At 35.9% G+C, this 20595-nt stretch overlaps 1 protein-coding gene across 2 annotated transcripts in view; it reads right to left on the reverse strand.

The window, feature by feature from the left end:
- The window catches only part of Glys (glycogen [starch] synthase), a 214126-nt gene that overhangs the window by 125227 nt on the left and 68304 nt on the right, over window positions 1–20595 (reverse strand). For both annotated transcript variants that reach the window (XM_090393684.1, XM_090393685.1), the window contains exon 4: window positions 12006–12200. In XM_090393684.1, the coding sequence (XP_090249810.1) occupies window positions 12006–12200 (195 nt within the window). The remainder of the gene's footprint in view (window positions 1–12005; window positions 12201–20595) is intronic.

Consider the following 20595-nt stretch of genomic DNA (forward strand, 5'->3'; position numbering starts at 1 on the left):
AATTCATTAATTCATGTATTCAATTACTACAGCAAAATTTTGGTAATTCTGCAATCCAAATTCCATAAACACTAGCAGCATGGTATGGTTAAAGAAAAACCATACCATAAAAAAAAATCAAATTAAATCTGATGTCGAGGCTAGCAGGTGAAAAATACGTACTGTCAGAGAGCTCCTGAGAGATTTGTGATTTTTGTTGATTTATTAAGTATTTTCTTAGATTTAATTATGTATTTGTAGTATATTATTGTAGTTTTATTAATGTAGTTATTGTACTAAAGTGTTTTATAACATAATTTCAAAGAAATTATTAGTTTTTACTATTCTTGAAAATGGTGCCAAAAACTCGTTGTAACAAGGCAGTGACGCTAAAGTTGCTACTGAGGAGAGTGTTTGTCAAAAACACTTCTGCAGTGATGATGATAATTTATCTGAGGATACGCTGACATTAGAAATAGCTCAGTTAAAAGAAATTATTAGGAAATCGACCAGGGAATTGGAAAAGGTGGAAAAACGTTTGTTTAAACTTCGACAGGATGAGAACAACAACAGGCAGGAAAATACTGAACTTGGTAATCAAAATATTGATAACAACAAGGTAAGTCCGTTAATGTCTAAGAAAAAATAGGTAATATGGTATGGTGACTCAATTTTGAAATTTGCGCTTGCCGAGGGAGTCACCACTTCTAGTTTCCCGGGAGCGAAAATTAAAAATATGACAAACGTAATTGAAAACCAAAAAAAATGTAAAAGAAATGGTAGTGCTGGTAAGTACAAATAATTTAAGTGGTGACAAACATATGAGAGAAGATATGAAAGGTCTGTTTGAAGAAGCGAGAAAGAAGAGTAAAAATTGTAGGATGACTACCTAGATATGATAGTACTGACTTAAGAAGGAGGGTGATGATAGCAAATGATTTCACACGCAGGCTATGTAGAAGATATGGATGCGACGTTTTAGATGTGTGGGGTGTGTTTGATGGCAGAAAAGATTTGTATAAGAATGATGGCCTGCACTCGAATTCATTTGGCATCAGAAGCCTGGAGAAATTACTTCATGATATGAGACTTAATGCAGAGTCAGGGAAACTAGATAATCAAGAGAAGAATGGGGAAAATGTGTGTGAAAGTTCAGCTATGGTATACAAACATGATAAAGATATGAATGCCTTTGAACACGGTTATGTATGTGGCAAAAGAGTGGAAAAATATGCTTTGGGTTCGGACCTTTTAAGTATGTCTGGGGAGGGAAAAGAGAAAATTCTAGAACAAGACCAAATACATTGCATATCTAATTATAAGAATAGGCTAGGTCGTAATTTATTATGTCTATACACAAATGCTAGGAGCATTAGAAACAAAGGGGTTGAGTTTGTTGCTTTATTGAATACAATGTGGCCTAAGATTGTTGGCATTAGTAAAACCTAGCTATCAGAATCAGATATGGTAAGTGGGATCGAGTGTAATAGATATACTATTTTTAGGAATGACAGAAGAGATAGGAGAGGAGGAGGAGGAGTGCTACTAATGATATCAGATGACTTAAGTCCAGTTAGGGTAGAAATATAAGAAAACAATGATGGTAACAATGTTCCATATAGCGATGAGTTTGAGTCTATTTGGTGTGAAGTGGAGGTTAACAGAATGAAATATATGGTGGGGTGTTGCTACAGACCTGGCAGCTCAGTTGTTGGGGACGAAGAAATGCATTGCCAATTTAGCCTTATGGGTACCAAGCGAATGATCATTACGGGTAACATTAATTTTCCAAACATTAATTGGGTAGAAGAGAAATCTCAAGATTAGAAAGAACAGGAATTTATTGAATTGTTGTGAGATAACTTTCTCAAGCAGCATGTGAAAGAAGGAACTTGAGGTCAAAGTGCATCAGAAGGGATCTCTGTTAAGAATATGGCTATTTTATCACCAATTGGTGAAAGTGATCATGCTGATCTTTCTTGGGAAGTATCTACTTGTATTGAAGCTCCGATTAAATCAGGTTACATGCTAAATTACAAAGATGGAAATTATGATCAACTTAGAAGAATACTATCTTTGGTCCCATGGTATCAGTTACTGAATGGAAAAAATGTCAGCAATGCATGGGAATCTTTGAAAAAGTGCTTGAATGAGTGTATCGCTAGTGTTCAAAGAATAAATAGGTTGGAAGTGAAATCCACAAGAAGAAGTTGATGTGGAAAGAATATCGTGAGAATAAGAGTGAGAGGAGTTATGAAATATATAAAGCTCAGGCCAGAAAAGTAACGAGTATTGTGAGAAAAGCTAAAACGGAGTATGAAAAGAAATTGGCCATGCAAGTTAAAGGCAATCCAAAAGAATTTTATCGTTATGTCTCAAGCAAAAGAAAGAATGAATGTGGAAGAATAACTTTATTGAATGCAGATGGTACACAAGTGTCGGAAGCTAAGGAGATTGTTCAGTTAATGAGTGCTCACTTTGCTAAGATATATCAACCAGGTGTAAGTAGCATGGTGCTACTGCTACGTTAGATGAAGAGTTACGGGTTCATGAAAATGAGGTTGAAGAGCTCTTGCATAACCTGGATAAGAATTTGTCAATAGGAACAGATGGAATATCTGCCCGTTTGTTAAAGGAATGTTCAGCTGAATTGGCTAGGCCTTTCACACATTTGTATAACTTGGGTCTCAGCTCAGGAATGATACCACAGGAATGTATGATAGTTCCATTGCACAAGAGTGAAATGCTAAGATATATCAACCATGTATGTAACATGGTGCATAATGCTACTGCTACATTGGATGAAGAGTTAGAGGTTCATGAAAATGGGGTTGAAGAGCTGTCGATTAACCTGGATTAAGAATTTGTCTATAGAGACAGATGGATTATCTGCCCATTTGCTAAAGGAATGTTAAGCCAAATTGGCTAAGCTTTTCACATGTTTGTATAACTTGAGTCTCAGCTCAGTAATGATACCACAGGAATGGAAGAATATATGATAGTTCCATTGTACAAGGGTGGTGCAAAAACTGATGCGTCTAACTACCGACCTATTAGTATCTCTGGTGTGGTAGTGAAGGTTTTAGAGAAGTTGGTAAGAACTCGCATACAGAAATGGGTAGACAAGCATTCTATACTATGCATGGAACAGCATGGGTTTACTAAAGGAAGGTCATGTTTTAGCAATTTGCTCATATTTTATAACAATATTACAGCAGAGTTGGATAAAGCAAATGGATACACTATGATAATGTTGGATTTTTCTAAGGCATTTGATAGGATACCACACAATAGGTTGTTGTGTAAACTGGAGAATATGGGATTAAAACATAATCTATTGACTTGGATCAGGGGATGGTTGACAGACAGACATCAAAATGTGGTATAGAGTGGGTGTAAATCGGCCAGATTTATGATAACCAGTGGTATACCTCAGGGTTCAGTCCTTGGGCCATCCATTATTGTTCAATCTATACATTAATGACATCGTGCAGGGTCTATCATCAGATTTGCAATTGTTTGCCGATGATGTGAAGATAGGCAGGGCAATCAGGGATGCTACTGATATTCAGAAATTACAAAATGATTTGAATAGACTGGAAATCTGGGCTAACGAAAATGGCTGTCAGTTTAATGTTAGTAAGTGCAAAGTTATGCACTTTGGCGTGATCAGAGTTCCAGTGGCATATTATATTAGCGTAGTTATGCTACAAGAAACTGAAGAGGCAAGGGATCTTGGTGTATTGATGGATAAGAATTTAAAGTTCAAAGGTCACATAGCAAAAGTTGCAAATACAACTCAGAGGATAATTGGAATGTTGAAGCAAACCTTGACATGCAAGGATAAAGAAGTAATTTTGCCTCTTTATAAGAGGCAAAATTTGATAAGACCACACTTGGATTGCTGTGTACATATTTGGTCTCCTGGGTTCCAAGGGGATAAAGAAGCTGTGGAAAGGGTGCAAAGAAGAGTTACAAAGATTATATCTGGATTATGGGAATTAGATTATGAGGACAGATTGCGAGTATGTGGATTACAGACTCTGGTTAATAGGAGAAAGAGGGGTGATATGATAGAGGTCTATAAACTTTTGAATGGGTGTTATAGCATTTCAACTGATGAAATTTTTCGTTATATGGAAGGTGGGGAGAGAACACGGGGGCATCCATGGAAGTTAAGGTAGTTCTCAGTCAAGAAAGGGTTAAGAGCTAGGTTTTTTCTCCCAGAGAGCAGTGAGTAAGTGGAATAATTTGCCCTTACAGGTAGTGAGTGCATCTAGTATGAATGAATTCAAGGGTAGGTATGATAGCTGGGTTGGGTAATTTACAGCCTCCCTCGATGAGTCCTTGACTCCCTGGAGGTCTTAGATAATGATAATGATAAATAAAAATAAATACAACCTTTCATAATTTCCAAAATACAAAAATTACATTCTTTGTGTGTGCAAAAGCACTGTTGCAGTTATGTACTATACTATCAAGGCATATTTAATTTGTAGGGATTGCATGCCTAACTTTACATCACTATTAATGTATTTTTCGGTGTTTATAATTAAAACAAGTATTCAGAGTCAAGTGGAATTATTCAGAGGAACATCAAATCAGTTCATGTCACGAGGCAAATGTGTGCATTTATTGGTCAGCTGTTGGTCTTTTGGAGAAAAAGAAACTTTAGTTTCTAGAAGGAAAAAATCCTGCTACTTTATATCTGACACCATCTAACAGTTTCAACTGAAAAGGTCCACAAAATATTCCTCATATCCTTGACAGAATTTGAACCCAAACAAAAAGAGCAGTACAGCATCTATAAGGTAAATTTCATAATTGAGGAACTGAATGACTCTCTTAGACTGCAAACCATCTCTCCACTGTATATGGTCCCCAATATGTTAGTCAAATCTCACTACAGTCAATATTATTATTACAAATTCACTTGATATAACAGCCTGTTTCTGCAGTAGTAGTATGGTGAATCAAATGTATATGCTAAATGTACAAAATTTATGAAATAAACTGCATATTGGGAAATCCACTTGGTCGGTAAAATAACTGAAGGTACAGTTACATGGCACTATACCAGAAGTTGGCTGACATGTAATCCATTCAAAGGGATGTAAAGATGTTTAAATTCATATAAAAGTCTTTGTATAATTTGTCAATGGAAAAATTTTGTGAGTTTCATTATTTATATATTACACATTATATATTAAAATTAGAATAAAAGTATATGTGAATATCATTATGCTGATAAGGTTTCAACTAGTCTGAATGATATGCCAATGTAAACAGAATTATTATTATTACGAGTATCTCCATGGAGTCAGTAGACTCATTGCAGGAAACCCAAACTATCAAAACAATATCTATCATATCTGTTCTTGATTCATTTACAGACAAAGAACTCACAACTGAGTCAGGCAATGCATTCCGCTCATTCATCCTCCACCCTCCAGGCGAAAAACCTCATTCTCACACCCTTGTTAACCACACTTTTCCTTAATTTCCATGGATGATCTTGTTCTTCCATCATTACCACACAACTGAAACATTTCCCCTGCATCAATCTTATAAAAACCTTTTAGTACTTTAAATGTTTCTATCATATCCCCTCTTCTCTGCCTATCAACCAACCTCTGCAATCCACAAGCTCTCAATCTATCAATGTAGGGAGCATTATTTTACATCACTCACCAACTTGGTCACTCTGCTCTGAACTCTCTCCACAGCCTCCTCATCTCCAAGGAATCCAGGTGACCAGACCTGAGCACAGTAATCCAAATGTGGAAGTATCAACGCTTTATAAAGGGGAATAATAACCTCTTTATCTCTGGATGTTAGTGTGTTCTTCAATAACCAAGTAATCCTATATGCAATCTTGGACACCTTAGCAATGCGTCTCCTGAACTTCATCTCCCTATCTACCAACACCCCTAAGTCCCTAGTCTCATCAATCTCTTGGAGTACCATTCCATGAATGTAGTACACAGCTGGTAATCTTTTAATCCCAAAATGCATACTCCTTTTCATTTTCATATGCATACCAAAATGCATACCTTTACACGTTACCACATTGAACTGACATCCATTTCTTTTGCCCATTTTACCAGCTTATTTAAATCATCCTGCAAACTCTCAACATCAGCTTGATTTTTTATTGTGCTACCCAACTTTGCATCATCAGTAAACAACTGAATATCTCCCTTTAAGCCATTTCCTATATCATTTATGTATAAATTAAACAACAATGGCCCGAGCACAGGACCCTGAGGCACACCACTGGTCACCTGCATCAGGATGAGGCATGTGACCAGTGGTGTGCCTCAGGGTCCTGGTATCTCTCCCTGAGCCATTCTCCTATCCATATCACCAGTTGAGAATGCAGATGATTAGAACACAAAAATTACTAGAAATATGTAGTAAAATAATGAAATATGGACTGTTTTATACTGCATGTGCCAGTATCTTTCCTTAGTGTGGAAATCTTCAAAACACACGCTCCTAGACAAAGTGGGACATCACACTGCTTGCAGCATACAGTTGTGTACTTTCTTTCCTGTCCTCCAGATGTTCGTTTTACTTTTTCTGCACACACACACTTTGCATTTCCTCTGTCCACTTCTTCCTTTATTTCCTGAAGTGATGGGAATCACATATGGAAAATGATTTCTTCCAATAAGAAGTCCACTTTCCTGAGGAGATGAAGGTTGGTCAGCATCAGTGTCTAGTCCAGCTGATATCACAAGACCTTCAACTACTGCTTCAACATACTGTTGTAGTTGGATATTCCTGTGGGTTTTGTTATATAATATATATCAGTTCACTATTGGATATGGATGAACAATTTCTTCCACCATTTCAATTGATGGCGATGGAAGGAGTAATATGACAAATGATCACTATGATCCACTCCAACTTTGAATTTATTGTAGTCAGCAACAGCAGCTGGTTTTGTCTTCTGGTATTGACCTCTCACATCAGTCTCCACTATCTCATCGGTATGTAGACATCTCGAACATCTCTCCATTTCACTGCCAGCAGGTGTTCTTATTGTCTTGATACTCGCTCTCCTTTCTTCTGTTTTTGTTGGAAATCCTGTTTTGGCATTTCACATCTATTTGGCATAACTGTCCCAACAGCTTGGGTACCATTTTGTCATAAATGATCAAAGAGTTTTGGACTTGAAAACAATCTATCCATGTAGATAGTGTAGCCTCTGTTGTAATATGGAGTTCAGTCTGTCCGCAACGTTGAAATCTTTCTTATCAATGCTCCCTGTACAGACTTCAGCCATACAAACATATCCATATTTCGCCTCACACAGCTCAAATGTTTCATGTCATATTTCTCAGGTTTCCCTTTTATGAATACACTGAAGTATACTCTTCCTCTGAAGCCACAAATACCTTCATCATCTGTCAGTTCTTCAACTGGAGTGTAGAAAGTTTGGAAATCATTGAGAAGTTTATTGAACATTGGACGAAGTTTGTACAGAGGGTCATGTCCAGGATTTCCCCTAGAAATGTTTGTCTTTTTGTTATTGAGATGAAGGAAGGTCAGAATAGAAAAGAAGGGATCATGGGATATCTGGAGGGAAGAGGCAAATTTTGAACCATAAACAGGTTTGGTAGACCAGTAATCCCTAATTCTGGGTTTCCTAACAAGGCCCATGTGCAAAATAATTGCCAGAAAACATTTCATTTCAGATATGGTAACAGGTTTCCATCTTGAGAAGACTGAATGTTTAGGTAATGGCCCTTTCTTTTTTTCTGCTGCAAGTTGTTGTGCAGCATATCTGTCAGTTTCAGTTTTCATATCAGATATAACATTGTTATTTACGAATATTTCAAAAACTTGAAAAGGGGATAAATTTTCATTGATGTTGAATGCACGAGGTACACCAGGTACTGATGAAAAAGGTATGTCTTGCATAGTATCCTCATTTTTCCAGTTCGACTGTGCATCATTTGGTTGCCAACTGCCACTTTTCCCTAGTACTCGTATGCCATGACCTCACTTTCGATCACAAACATGACTGGCTGGATGGCCTCGAATTTGGTCACCCCCTCATTCGAAGTTCTGCATCACTGTCGCTTGACTCGGAGCTCACATTTGTGGGGGAGATCTGCTTCCTCTTGTTCTGGATCACTGTCTGCCCAATCATCTAATTCAGATCCTTTGTTATTAAGTATTTCCTCGAGCATTTGTTCTAATCCACGTTTCACTCAAGAACTGTTTTATACCCCTGCTTTAGGTCCTGGTCTGTTGATAGTGACAGAGAAATTCAAACTGATCTCTCAGGTCATAAGAAGAAAGTCATGAATCCCTTATATTGTTTAGATTGGAGCAGTCAGAGTTATGATGGCGAGATGTAATATAAACATGAACATGCGATCGTACATGACGCAGCCAATGGGCAGGCATTACGATATGCTAATATATTATTATTTTTCGAATTTTTAATTTAGCGATGTAAATATACATTGATGGGATTCTGGGTTCACGCATGATCGATGTATATTTACATCGATAGGACTCAAAGTGTTAAGCTTTTCACAGTGGGAGAGAAGTAAGAATATTCCTTATAAAGTATAATTTATTTCATATCTATTTTATATTTATTTGAATAAACATCCTTAGTTTATTATTATTATTACATAACACTTCCAGGGAGTCCAAAGACTCATCGAGGGAGACTATAACTAACGACAACTACACCAATGCCATCTACACCACTAGTATTTCCCCAGACAATCACAAACATCCATGCCCACGGTAGGATTCCAACTGGCAGCCTTTTGGCTGGAGAGCGGATACGCTAACCACTCAGCCAACCAGGCCGGCTTGAAAACATGCTTGTTGCTGTCTCTTCAAAGACTGCAACTTACAGCTGCTGTTCGACATTAGCAAAAAATCTTTCCCCTTAATGCTCTAGTCCATGCACACCAGACTACAGAATTTGCAACCTTTTATGTGTGGATTTGATAAACATCATCATATTCCTGATATTATGATAGTGCTACCTGAAGAAGTTACACAATTACTAACTTATGATTACCAATTTTGCATCAAATACTAACAATGGCAAGTTCTTTCATAATATCCTCATTTTTAATACAATACTGCCATTGATGCCATCTGTTCACTTCACTATCTTTCTCAGAATTTTCATATCTGTAATAATTCTGATCAAATGTTTTGTTTCCAATCCCAGCTCTCAGATCCATAAGTTAAAACTGGTTTGAACGTTACCTTGTATACAGCTAGTTTAGTGTTTTGGTTAATTTCTCTCTTATTCCCTATAAATTTATTTGAATATATTTGACTTCCTACTGTACCAGCTTTGCGAACTGTGTTGTCTATTTCCATAAGTAATTTGCCATTTTCACTAAAAATTGTGTCTAAATAGCTGAAATGTTTTACTTTTACTACTAATTTTTGTCCTGCTCAAAAAACTAAATGGTAATTATTTCTGATTTTAAATCCCCTGTATACCAAACCATAATAATAATTATCATAATAAAACCAAAATAAAAACCTTCAATAGCCGTATTATATGGATCAGAGATATGGAATGTGATAAAAAATATGAAGCCAAATTAAATGGTTTCACACAAAATATCTGTAGAAAATATTAAATATATTTTGGCCCCAACAAAAACAAATGACTTGTATAAACTGATTAAGCAAAAAAGGTATCATGAGAGATAGGATACCTTTTTTTAAAGGTATTTTAAAGCAGATGGAAATGGATTGGACATGTGCTGAGAATAGCAGAATGATTCCAAAAGTAGCTGTGATGACATGGATTTCAGAGGGGAAAAGAAAAAGAGAAAGGCATAAATTAACTGGCAGAAAATGATAGAAAAAGAATGAAGAATGGCTGGTTCAGAGAGCTGAAAAGAAACTGAATTGGTGTGCTGGAGAGAGAGGTGTCTGGAAGAAACAGATCTCAGCCTTATGTGCCATGAGGAACAAAGAGTAGTAAGTATACTGAACAGTATGAAAATATCACTATCAACAATAACATCTCTCTTTTCTTCAAATTTTTCCATGTCTTTTCTATACAGCTGAGATTTCCAACTCTGCTCCTTGCAAAGTGTCTCCATAACAGTTTGAAGTGGTGACTCCCTTAGTTTGAAGACTTCGCATCACATCCAGGATATGTGATATTTATAACAGCTGATGAACTGCAGATGCCACCAATCTCATTACAAAAGATTGTTTTTTCCTATTTAAATATTCCCCTGAATAGAGAAAAACTGAGTGGAGAACACATATGTATTGAAATACTTATTATACAAATTAGTTATAATAAAATATGAAAGGTATTTGGGCATAATAACACACTGGACCTAGTACATGAATAATGGAATTAAAAGAGGAAAATTATTAGATATATGAAGAGCCAAAGGCTTCAATTCGGCGACATATGACTTGTTTAAGTTAAGGGATATTACATCCCATATCGTTTCTTAGCCGAATAAGAAACTCAAAGAGTTTCATGCCAAATATAGTAATAACTATATAAAGTTCGGCGATTCCAAGCGTAAGCAAATACCTGGATACTGCAGCAACTGACCCTTAAGGTAGTGCAAGCTGAGGCAACTCATGTCAAAGGTGGAGCAAGCTCCGATCACAATTCTTGATATTTACCCATAATGTGAACTTAGCTCCTAGGAGCTGTATTACTGTTCAACATTACTGACCTTCTCTCATAATGTTGAACAGTAATACAGCTCCTAGGAGCTAAGTTCACATTATGGGTAAATATCAAGAATAGTGATCGGAGCTTGCTCCACCTTTGACATGAGGGTCAGTTGCTGCAGTATCCAGGTATTTGCTTACGCTTGGAATCGCCGAACTTTATATAGTTTCTACTATATTCGGCATGAAACTCTGAGTTTCTTATTCGGCTAAGAAACGATATGGGATGTAATATCCCTTAACTTAAAAAAGAGGAAAAAATAAATAAAGTAAACCAGGGAAAGCATAAAAGAAAAAACAATGTTAAGAGATAAAGTGCTTCTAGATGACTGTGTCCAGATTGAATATTACACAAGATGAAACAGAAGAATGTGCAAAACCAGATAGTGTGCCAGAATATTTTGCAAGAAAAATGGATGGAATCCCAAACATGGGTTAACCTATGGCACATTTTGGTATATGGCTAATCGCGAGATAATCTGAAAATGATCTAAAGAACAAACGTGGATTAATGATGTCACTTATGCTTATCACATTTAATGCCTGAACAACAATTCTGAGCCAATGCAAGTAAAATAATGTTCAAATACACAAATCCTAATAGCCTATTCAGTAAACAGCCTAGTAGCTACAATCAAAATCTCATGACTGAAGTCTGTCACCCCTCTGTGGGGGTTAGAAAACAAAACCTTTTTGTTTTGTTTTCTAACCCCCACAATAAGATATTCAGTGAATCTGACAAATTTTAACAACCAGTTTGGGCAAATCAGCTGAATGACACCAGTGGGTGTGACATTCAGCTGGTTCAGCTGAGACTGTAGGGTTTAGTAGGAGAGGTGATCTGATTGAGACATTTAAAGTGTTGAGAGAGAGTTTTCGAGGTTGACACTGAGGAGATCTTTCATATAGTAGAAGGTAAAGGAGCAAGGATAAGGGGCCATCCCTGGAAGTTATGAAAGTGGAGGATGATGAGTAGCGCTTTTGCATAGAGGGTGGTTGGACTGTGGAATGCACTGCCTGATAGGGTGGTGAGAGCATGAACAGTGAGTAAGAAGTGGTATGACAGACCATGTGTCATGTCATCTAAGATGGACTTCCCATGATGAGTCTGGTGACTCCATGGAGTCATAAATAAAGTTCCACATGTCTACAACAAATTAATTTTTTCTCTACTATTCTAAAGTAGCATTCTGTGAAAAAAGTAGAATTACAGTGCTTATAACATATGTCTTTATTTTTGATTAGTTTATCAAAGTCTGTAATCTATATGCAAAAATACAAAATATATGCACTTTTTTTTTATTACATGTGCTCATGCATACCTTGCTCAGATTATTATAGAAGTCTACGTTAGCTGCACAAAGATATCGACCAAGAAGAGTAGCATGAGTTGTAAACACAGTTGAAACATCCAAATGACGTGTTCGGCATAGAATAAGTCCTACGCCAGCTAACCATTCATGAAATTGGCCTACAATTAATGGTCTCTCTCTTTCTTCCTGCACTTCTTTGTGAAACTAAAAAAATTTAAGAAAAAAAAGATAATATTAAATTTTATAATATTTAATGACTTTAAGTTTCAATTAACTTCACTACTGTATGATACTGAAATGCTATGTTTGATACTACTGAAATAAGAAAAAATCTGGATTCAAAGATGTGGTGGAAGTCCTCTATAACAAAAAAAAAAGTAGCCAGGACATACAGCATGCATGCAAGACAATAGATGGACTTCAAGAATAATAGACTAGTATCCCAGGCATATAAAAAGAAAACCTGGTAGACCACCTAGAAGATGGGAGGATCCTATATTAAAGTCAGTAGGAAGGAAATAGAAGAGAATGGCTCAGGATAGAGAAAATTGGCATCTTTGTGACCTGCAGTCATGGAGAAACCAAAACTAAGAACATGGGTCCATAAGAGAATCATGGAAAATGTATGATAAATGCAACTGCTATTTTCAAAAAAAAATCATCACTTTCAAAAAAGTTCAATTTTTTTTTCCAGTAATATCCTGAATTCAAACAAGTATTTCTTCTACTTAATTGCATTATCAGCAGCATATTCATAATTCACAGAGGTGTATACCGGATAATGTGGAAAAACTACACAACTTTAAATTACTATTAGCTTCCTAGTAACAATTTTCTCTCAAATTAACTTATTTGAGGCCAATCGAACTCCTAAGACTATTAACTATATTAATCCAGCTAAATGTGGATTTTACTCTGAGTCTTTTTCCTATCATAAAAAATATTGTTATGTTAACCTTTACTCTCACAATAAAGTGACCATACCAAAATATGAATGCTAACAATGTCAAGTTCCTTTCTAATATCTTAATTTTTAATATAATTCTATTATATTCATGTTATATTATATCACAGATCCAGAGATTAAAACTTGCTTGATGACATTGTTGTATGCTGTCAGTGTAGAATTTTGGGCTAATTTCTCTTATTCCATAAGAATTTATACAAATGGCTCCCTACCACACTAGCTTTATAAATATCAGCTGTTTTATATGCTCTCCACAGAAAATAACTGTGGAGAGCATATAAAAACTGCCATTTTCCATATTACAGGTAGTAATATGGAAAACCACTTCATGAAAGCAGAGAAATTAGTTCTCATCCAAGATGTATCATATGTAACCAAGTGCATGTAATGTACATATCACATGTAAACCAAAGTATGTAATGTTAGTATCACATGTAAACAAATGTAAGTAATGTATCATATGTAATCAAATGTATGTAATGTATGTAATAACTGTAACAAAAGTATGCAATATAGAGTGATTATATCCATTGATATTGTATATATAGAGCATAAAATTGCAAAGAAACATCTGTAATAATCATCATTATGAATATTATAATAATATATGTTGTAAACAGTTATTGTTATTATTATTATTTTTAAAAAAACTTTATGTACGAGAAAGTATTTATTATGCATAATTGTCTTCATATAATGTATGTAATTTATCTGAGAAATAATAAAATGGTAAAAAAAATTTTTTTTTTTAAATTATTATTATTATGTTACACCTCCAAGGAGTCCAAGGACTCATCAAAGGAGGACACCTACTTTACAACTCTCCGTCTCCACCACTCAGTCCACGAACTACAGCAAACTGCATCATTTATACCAATGCTATTTACTTCTACTGCCCACCACTACTATTTTCACAGACAAACATCCATGCCCACGGCAGGATTTGAACCTGCAGCCTTTCGGCTGGAGAGCGGATACACTAACCACTCAGCCAACTAGGCCAGTAAAAACATCACCACGCCTGCGCCAGCTTGACTCGAACATGCAACCTTCTGATCTAGTCATATGCGCTTCCATTGTGCCATAGTCCCACAAAAAAAATTATGAAAGTGTATGGAGAATGTAGCAGAAATAGTGAATGATATGCATGAAATACGATGAGAGCTTGAAGGAAGTGGATGAAGTACTAATGTGAATGATGAGATGCCATGTGGAAAGAAATTGCACACTTATGCTGACTCAAGGAGTCAGCATAAGTGTGCAAAACATGACCTTGAGTGACTGAAGAAATGATTGGCATGTGATACAGCAGAAGGGAGAAAGAAAGAAAGAAAGAGTAAATGTCAAAACCATAAAACTGCAAGGAATTGGGAGAAAAAAGAAAGTATTTGTATGGGGATTCAAAGATAAGAGGTATACTTAATGAGAAAGTGATGAAAGCATGTTCTCCAGGTGCAAAGATAAAGGATGTTAGTGAAGCTATAAGTTTGCAGAAAAAAGGAAATGAATGAGTCAATTGCTTTGGCAGGCATAAATCAAGAGTGAGAAAGTAAAGGTTGTGAGTCTGCTGTCTTAGTATGATATGACAGAATTGAGAAGAGTCATAAATGCCAAAGAGTCAATGAGAAGATTGTACAGGAGGAATGGTGTGCAGTTTATAGATGTGTGTAGTGAAATATCAGATGATATATCAGAGGGGGGAGTATATTCAACTGTTTGCCAATGATGCAAAATTGGGGAGAGAAATGGTTGATAAAGGTGATATAGGTATCTTGCAGGATGATAAATAAATTGGCAGCGTGAGCAAAGGACAATGATTATCAATTTAATGTTGTAAAATATAAGGTAATGCACTTTGGGGTGAAAAGGTTACATACTTTGCATCATATTGTTGGTATTATATTACAGGAAATTGATGAAGCTAGGGATCTGGGGGGTGATGGAAGAGATTTGTAATTCAAAGGACATATTACAAGAGTGGCAAAACAGTTCAGTGATCACCGCTCTGATCACTTGGATGCTGAAAAACATCCAAGTGATGTTTCAGAGGTGAAAAACATATTGATAGGTAAAGATAGAGAGATCATTATCCCCTTTATAAGGCTATGATTTGGCCACATGTTGACCTGTACACAGGTCACCTGCATTTCTAGAGGACAGGAGGTGGTGGAGAAGATTCAGAGACAAGTGTATGTTTATCAAAGATAAACAAGACTACAATAAAACTATAACCATTTCATACATTAAAGGGACATTAGATAAAATAAACAGATTACTACAGAAATACAACCTTAAAGCCACCTCAAAATCTCCTGCAAAACTAAAGATCTTACTCAATTCATCTAAAGACCCACTCCCTCTGCTGGCCCACCCTGGAGTATACTGTATTCATTGCACCTGTAATCTACCCTATATAGGGGAAACAGGATGCACAGTTCCCATCAGGCAAAAGACAACACACATTAAATATAACTATGGTGAAGCTAGCCTTTCTGATCATGCACTGAACACTTTACATAGAATTGACTGGAAAAGCACCAGTTGTTTTACATCACACCAAAACATGGCATGAACATAAATTTAAGGAAGCCTGTGAGATTATTATCAACCACCCTAATCTTAACAATAATGATGGTCTAAAAATCCCAACCATATGGAAGGCACATATTCTACCCACTTAACCTTTCTTCCTAAGAGTTAACTATAAATAGGATCATAAGTAATCTAGTAATCCAGAATCTTAAATCTAATATAACAATTGTCATGTTAAATTAGGACGTCATTGTTACTGCAAGAAAACTATCATCTATATGAAGTGATGTTTCTCTGATGTTATCTTAAATAGAATATACCTTTGATGTAGTTTTTAAATTTATTATTTTTTTTTTAATTTATTTAATTTTTTTTCTCCACTAGAGGTCATGCCAGTAGAATAACTGTAGATCAAATCATTGTTTCTTTAGCATACTGTGTGAATTCAGCTTGTCTCTGTATATATGTGTGTACTCCAGATGATGACCTTAATATGAAGGTCAAAACGTCAGGAAATTAAAATACAGTGGTATCTCGCTAATCCGAACAAATAAAAACTGTGCTCATCCGGATTAGTGAATTTTCGCCCAAGAGACAACAATAACTAGCATTTAAGACAAAAATAATCATATTCTAATGGTACATCAATTTAATTCTGTAAATAAGTGAAGTATTTGATAGAAAAAAAGCTAGAGTACTGTAACATAAAACAAAAAATAATACAGTACACAAGTTTATTTTAGTAAAAAATTTAGTTTGTATTTACCTGTATTGTTGAGGATTCTGATTTAATAAAATTGCATAGTTCAGTACATAACTTAATTTGCATAAAAAATATCATTTTCTTGTACACCACACAAAAAAAGTTTCACAAAATAACACAAAAAAGTTTTTTTTTATTTCTCTGTAAAAAAGTCACTGATTTTCTTTTGTTTCTTGGAAGCTAAACTTTTTTCGAATGCTTCTTCTCGGAGCTGCATTAGCAATAAAATTTTGTGGAATGGCATACCATTCTGCTTAGCCCATTCTATACACATATTAAAACTGTCGACTGCTTCTTCACGTTTTACTTTTTTTCTTTCTTCGAGTTCTTTATCCTCATCATCGTCTTCTAATTCATTCTGTAGCGTCATATTTATAATTTCAGCACCTGATTTGATCTCAAATTCATTTTCGGTTCTACCTGTAATCCATTCTGTAATATCTGTTTGTGAAATTTCAACATCTGGATTTATATTTTTAACCAAATTATGCACGTTTTGAATTTCCTCTTTTTGTGTATCATCGTAGTTATACGGTACTGTAATAATAATAAAATAAATAATAATACTTAAAATAATAATTACTAAATAAAAATAATAGTACACAATATAATAATACGTAATAAATAAAACTTTTTTTTTTCAAACTGCAGTTCGGATTACTGAAGGGTTCGGACTAAAGAGGTTCGGATTAGCGAGATACCATTGTAGTTATTTATAACACAGTTGTAGAATCCACAATTTGTCTAAAATGAATGCTGATCACCGTGTAACTTAACTAAAGGAAAAAAAAAAATTCTTGATTTAATCCTTTATCCAAGTGTAAGCAAACAAAGTTTGCATATGAAGCAACCTCACAATTGGGTAACTCATATATAGAGGCTAATGACTTCACATCACTTGCCTTAGTATCCCATAATGCAAAGCACATATCCTTATGGACATATAACACACTATGCATTATGGGAAGGGTCACTACCTAGAACCACTTTTGACCTTTATTTGTGGTCTCATCAGTCGGAGTCAGACCCTGAAACTAAGGTCCTTATAAGGACTGGCTTAAAGGGGCAAAGCAAGAATGCTTTTCATCTTCCCCGTTATCTGTAGAGGACAGTGTAGGGATAAGGTGTTATTGAGCTATTAAAGATCTGATCATGGCAGGAGGATAACAGCAATGGCCGAGCCTTGGTTAGAACTTCATTGGCTACAGCATTTGCATCCATTACCCTCCAAGGGTATTAATCACCACATCTCACGGTCGATCTGAAACTAAGGTAGAAAGCAATGCAGAAGTCATATTTCTATATACAAGTAGCCAAAAGGTGTGACATCTTTTGGCTAAGGTTTAGTGTAAGGTTTGCTTATGCTTGGATAAAGGATTAAACCAAGAATATAATTTCTTGGCATCTTTAATTTATAGTATAATCAAGTGGAAAAACTTTCAATATCTATCTCTAATCCAGAGTATTTTAGTATTTAAAAAGGTGTAACACCTTTTGGCTACTTGTACATGGACTGTTGTCCATATACAAAAGAGTGTTAGTAGTAGCTCTTGTTCTAATGATTTTGGAGGAAAGTGGAGGAATAACAGCGACCAATTTAGCAGAGCACTGTCTATGAAAGTATCTGCAGAAGAGGCAGAAAACATATCTGTGAGAGAGGATCATTAACTGGATTGCCCTCTCTAGATAGAATTGAGCAATATTAGAGTTTGATACACCATCCCAAATATATGAGAAATATTCCATGGTTGGGTGGATTATTGATTTCTATAGAGTTAGCAGCTATGAAGGTGTGAAGTAGTGTCATGTGTGAAAAAGTACACAGAGTTTTTTTTTTGGAAGCTATAGAAGCTATGATTGAAATGTGTTTGTGCCAGAAAAGGTTAGAGATATAGGGCAGTCCAAGAATGGAAATTTGATCTTGTATTGAAATCTTCATATTACTGAAAGTAAAGAAGAAGGATGAGAGCTCTCTTTCTTGCAAGGGATCACACAGCATCGAGTCTTGGTGGCATTGAAGTCTATAAGGATGTACTTGCCCCATTGAGCATTCAAGATTTGTCAAATGTAAAAGAGGAATAGACTATGATGTCATTTGTGAAACTATGGATAGTATTTGAAGTTTGTGAGAGCAGATCATGAGGTACAGAACCTCATGGTCTGTACCTCATGAACTGGACACTATTTCTGTTTTAGATTTGTAAATTTATCAAAGGCAAGTCTTGTGCTGCTTTTCCCAGGTGTTGAAACAAGAAATATTAGAAAAATTCTTGGGAATTCCCAGGACAGAAACCTTTGCAAATATGTCCTTTTAATATTCAAGTTTACCTGCTAGCAAAGAATGAATATTGGCACTTATTGTTTTAAGGGGTGCTTAAGGGTCAAAGCTGTATAACTCAGAGGAGACCTCCACATAGCCTTTAAAGGAATGCGGAGAACCGACCATGGCTTCTGACCTAATGTCCAATCCTCACCTTCTCGTGGTGCACCCTGTTGGGCATCTACTTTGATACTGAACGAACGAGGATGGGCTGGCAATTTGGGATTTAGCCGACCAATTTGTATTCTTATTGGTTAAACCAAAATAAAAAATGATGGTACAACATGACAAAATTTCATGCCGGCTGGGGCGTCGCCCAGTTAAACAAGCCCCCCCCCCCGTTGTTTTCGCCAGGGAACCAGGGCGAACAGCGAAAAGTCAGCTACTGGAACAAATCTGAAAACAAACCCCAACTCAACATCACCAGAGTTAAAGATCGGTACTATCAACGTAAGAAGCCTGAATGGCAAAGAAATGGAGCTAGCTGAGGAATTAGATAAGTACCAGATCGACATAATAGGGGTGACTGAAACAAAAAAGACAAAAACTGGTGACATCTTTCTGAGCAATAAATACAAAATGTTATATTCAGGCAATGACAATCAAAGAAAAGAAGGAGTAGCCATAGTATTCAACACAAAATACGAGGCTAATCTTCTTGAATGGCAGTCAGTCTCAAGTAGAGTAATGTGGGCAAATATGAGAATGGGGAAACTGGACAATGAGACTTATTTGTGCCTATGGTCCCACAGAAGGTTCTACTAAGGTAGAAGTGGAGGAATTTTATGAGGCTTTAGAAAAAGCAACTGACACAATGAAAAAGGAAAAGTTGGTCCTTGTTGGGGATATAAATAGCAGAGTAGGAAATGATTGTGAGACATACAAAAATATTTTGGGAAAATTTGGAGAAAAGAGGCAAAGCTAATAATAATGGCAAATATCTGTTGGATTTCTGCTCAGGACATGGCCTGGTTATTACTAACACCATGTTCCAACATAAAAATGTGCACAAATTCACATGGAGAGAAGAGGCTAGGAATAAGAAAAGTCTCATTGACTATGTAATTGTTGATAGTGATGTTTTCTCCTTGATGCTTTCTTGAGCAGGATAAAATTGAATTTCATGTTGTAAAGAATAACATGTAAGAAAGTTTTAAAGCGAATAAAAGTTGAGCAGCTCTCAGATGTAAACTGTAGACTAAAATACAGAAAGATTATTGAAAAGAAAATGAAAGAGTTTGAGAACAGGAATCAAACCTTGGAGATTCAGTGGAAAACTCTGAAGAAAACATTGATTGATTCTGCCAGAGAGGCATGTGGTGAGGTTGTGTGCAAGAATAAAAAAATCAGAACTCCCTGGTGGACACAGGAAGTTAAAGAGACAGTGAAGGAAAAGAAGAAAGCATATCAAAAGTTCCTGGCAAATAAGTCAGCTTTTACTCTTACAGAATACAGAAACAAATGTAAGAAAGCTAAACAGAGTGTAAAACTAGCTAAACAAAAGTCATGGGAGGACTTTGGCAAGAATATAGAAAATAAATATCAAGAAGGTGGCAAAATATTCTGGAGGTTGTTGAAGAAGCTTAGGAATGGAGGAAAGAGTGCTGTAAAAGGAGTTAGAGATGATAAAGGTGACATGAAAACAGGAGAAAAAGATATCCTTCAAGTATGGAGTAATTACTTTGAAAAACTGCTAAATGAAACAAGCAGTGATGACAGCACAGTGATAAAAAACACTGACCAGGCATGCAGTCAGGAATACATATCCATACTTGAAGTAGAAAAATCCATCAAAGGCTTGAAATGTAGAAAGGCAGCAGGAGTAGATGATATTCGACCAGAAATGCTGAAGTATGGTGGTGTGAGAGTCGTACAGTGGCTGCACTGCATAGTTCAGAAAGCCTGGACAGAGGGACGAATTCCCGATGATTGGAGTAGAGCTCTCATTGTACCCATATATAAAAAGGGAAATAAAACTGAATGTGAGAATTACAGAGGTATTTCCCTACTGAGTGTT

Source organism: Typopeltis vanoorti, chromosome 6 (assembly GCF_054136105.1).
Source record: "Typopeltis vanoorti isolate ZY-2024b chromosome 6, IOZ_Tvanoo_1.0, whole genome shotgun sequence".
NCBI lineage: Eukaryota > Metazoa > Arthropoda > Arachnida > Uropygi > Thelyphonidae > Typopeltis > Typopeltis vanoorti.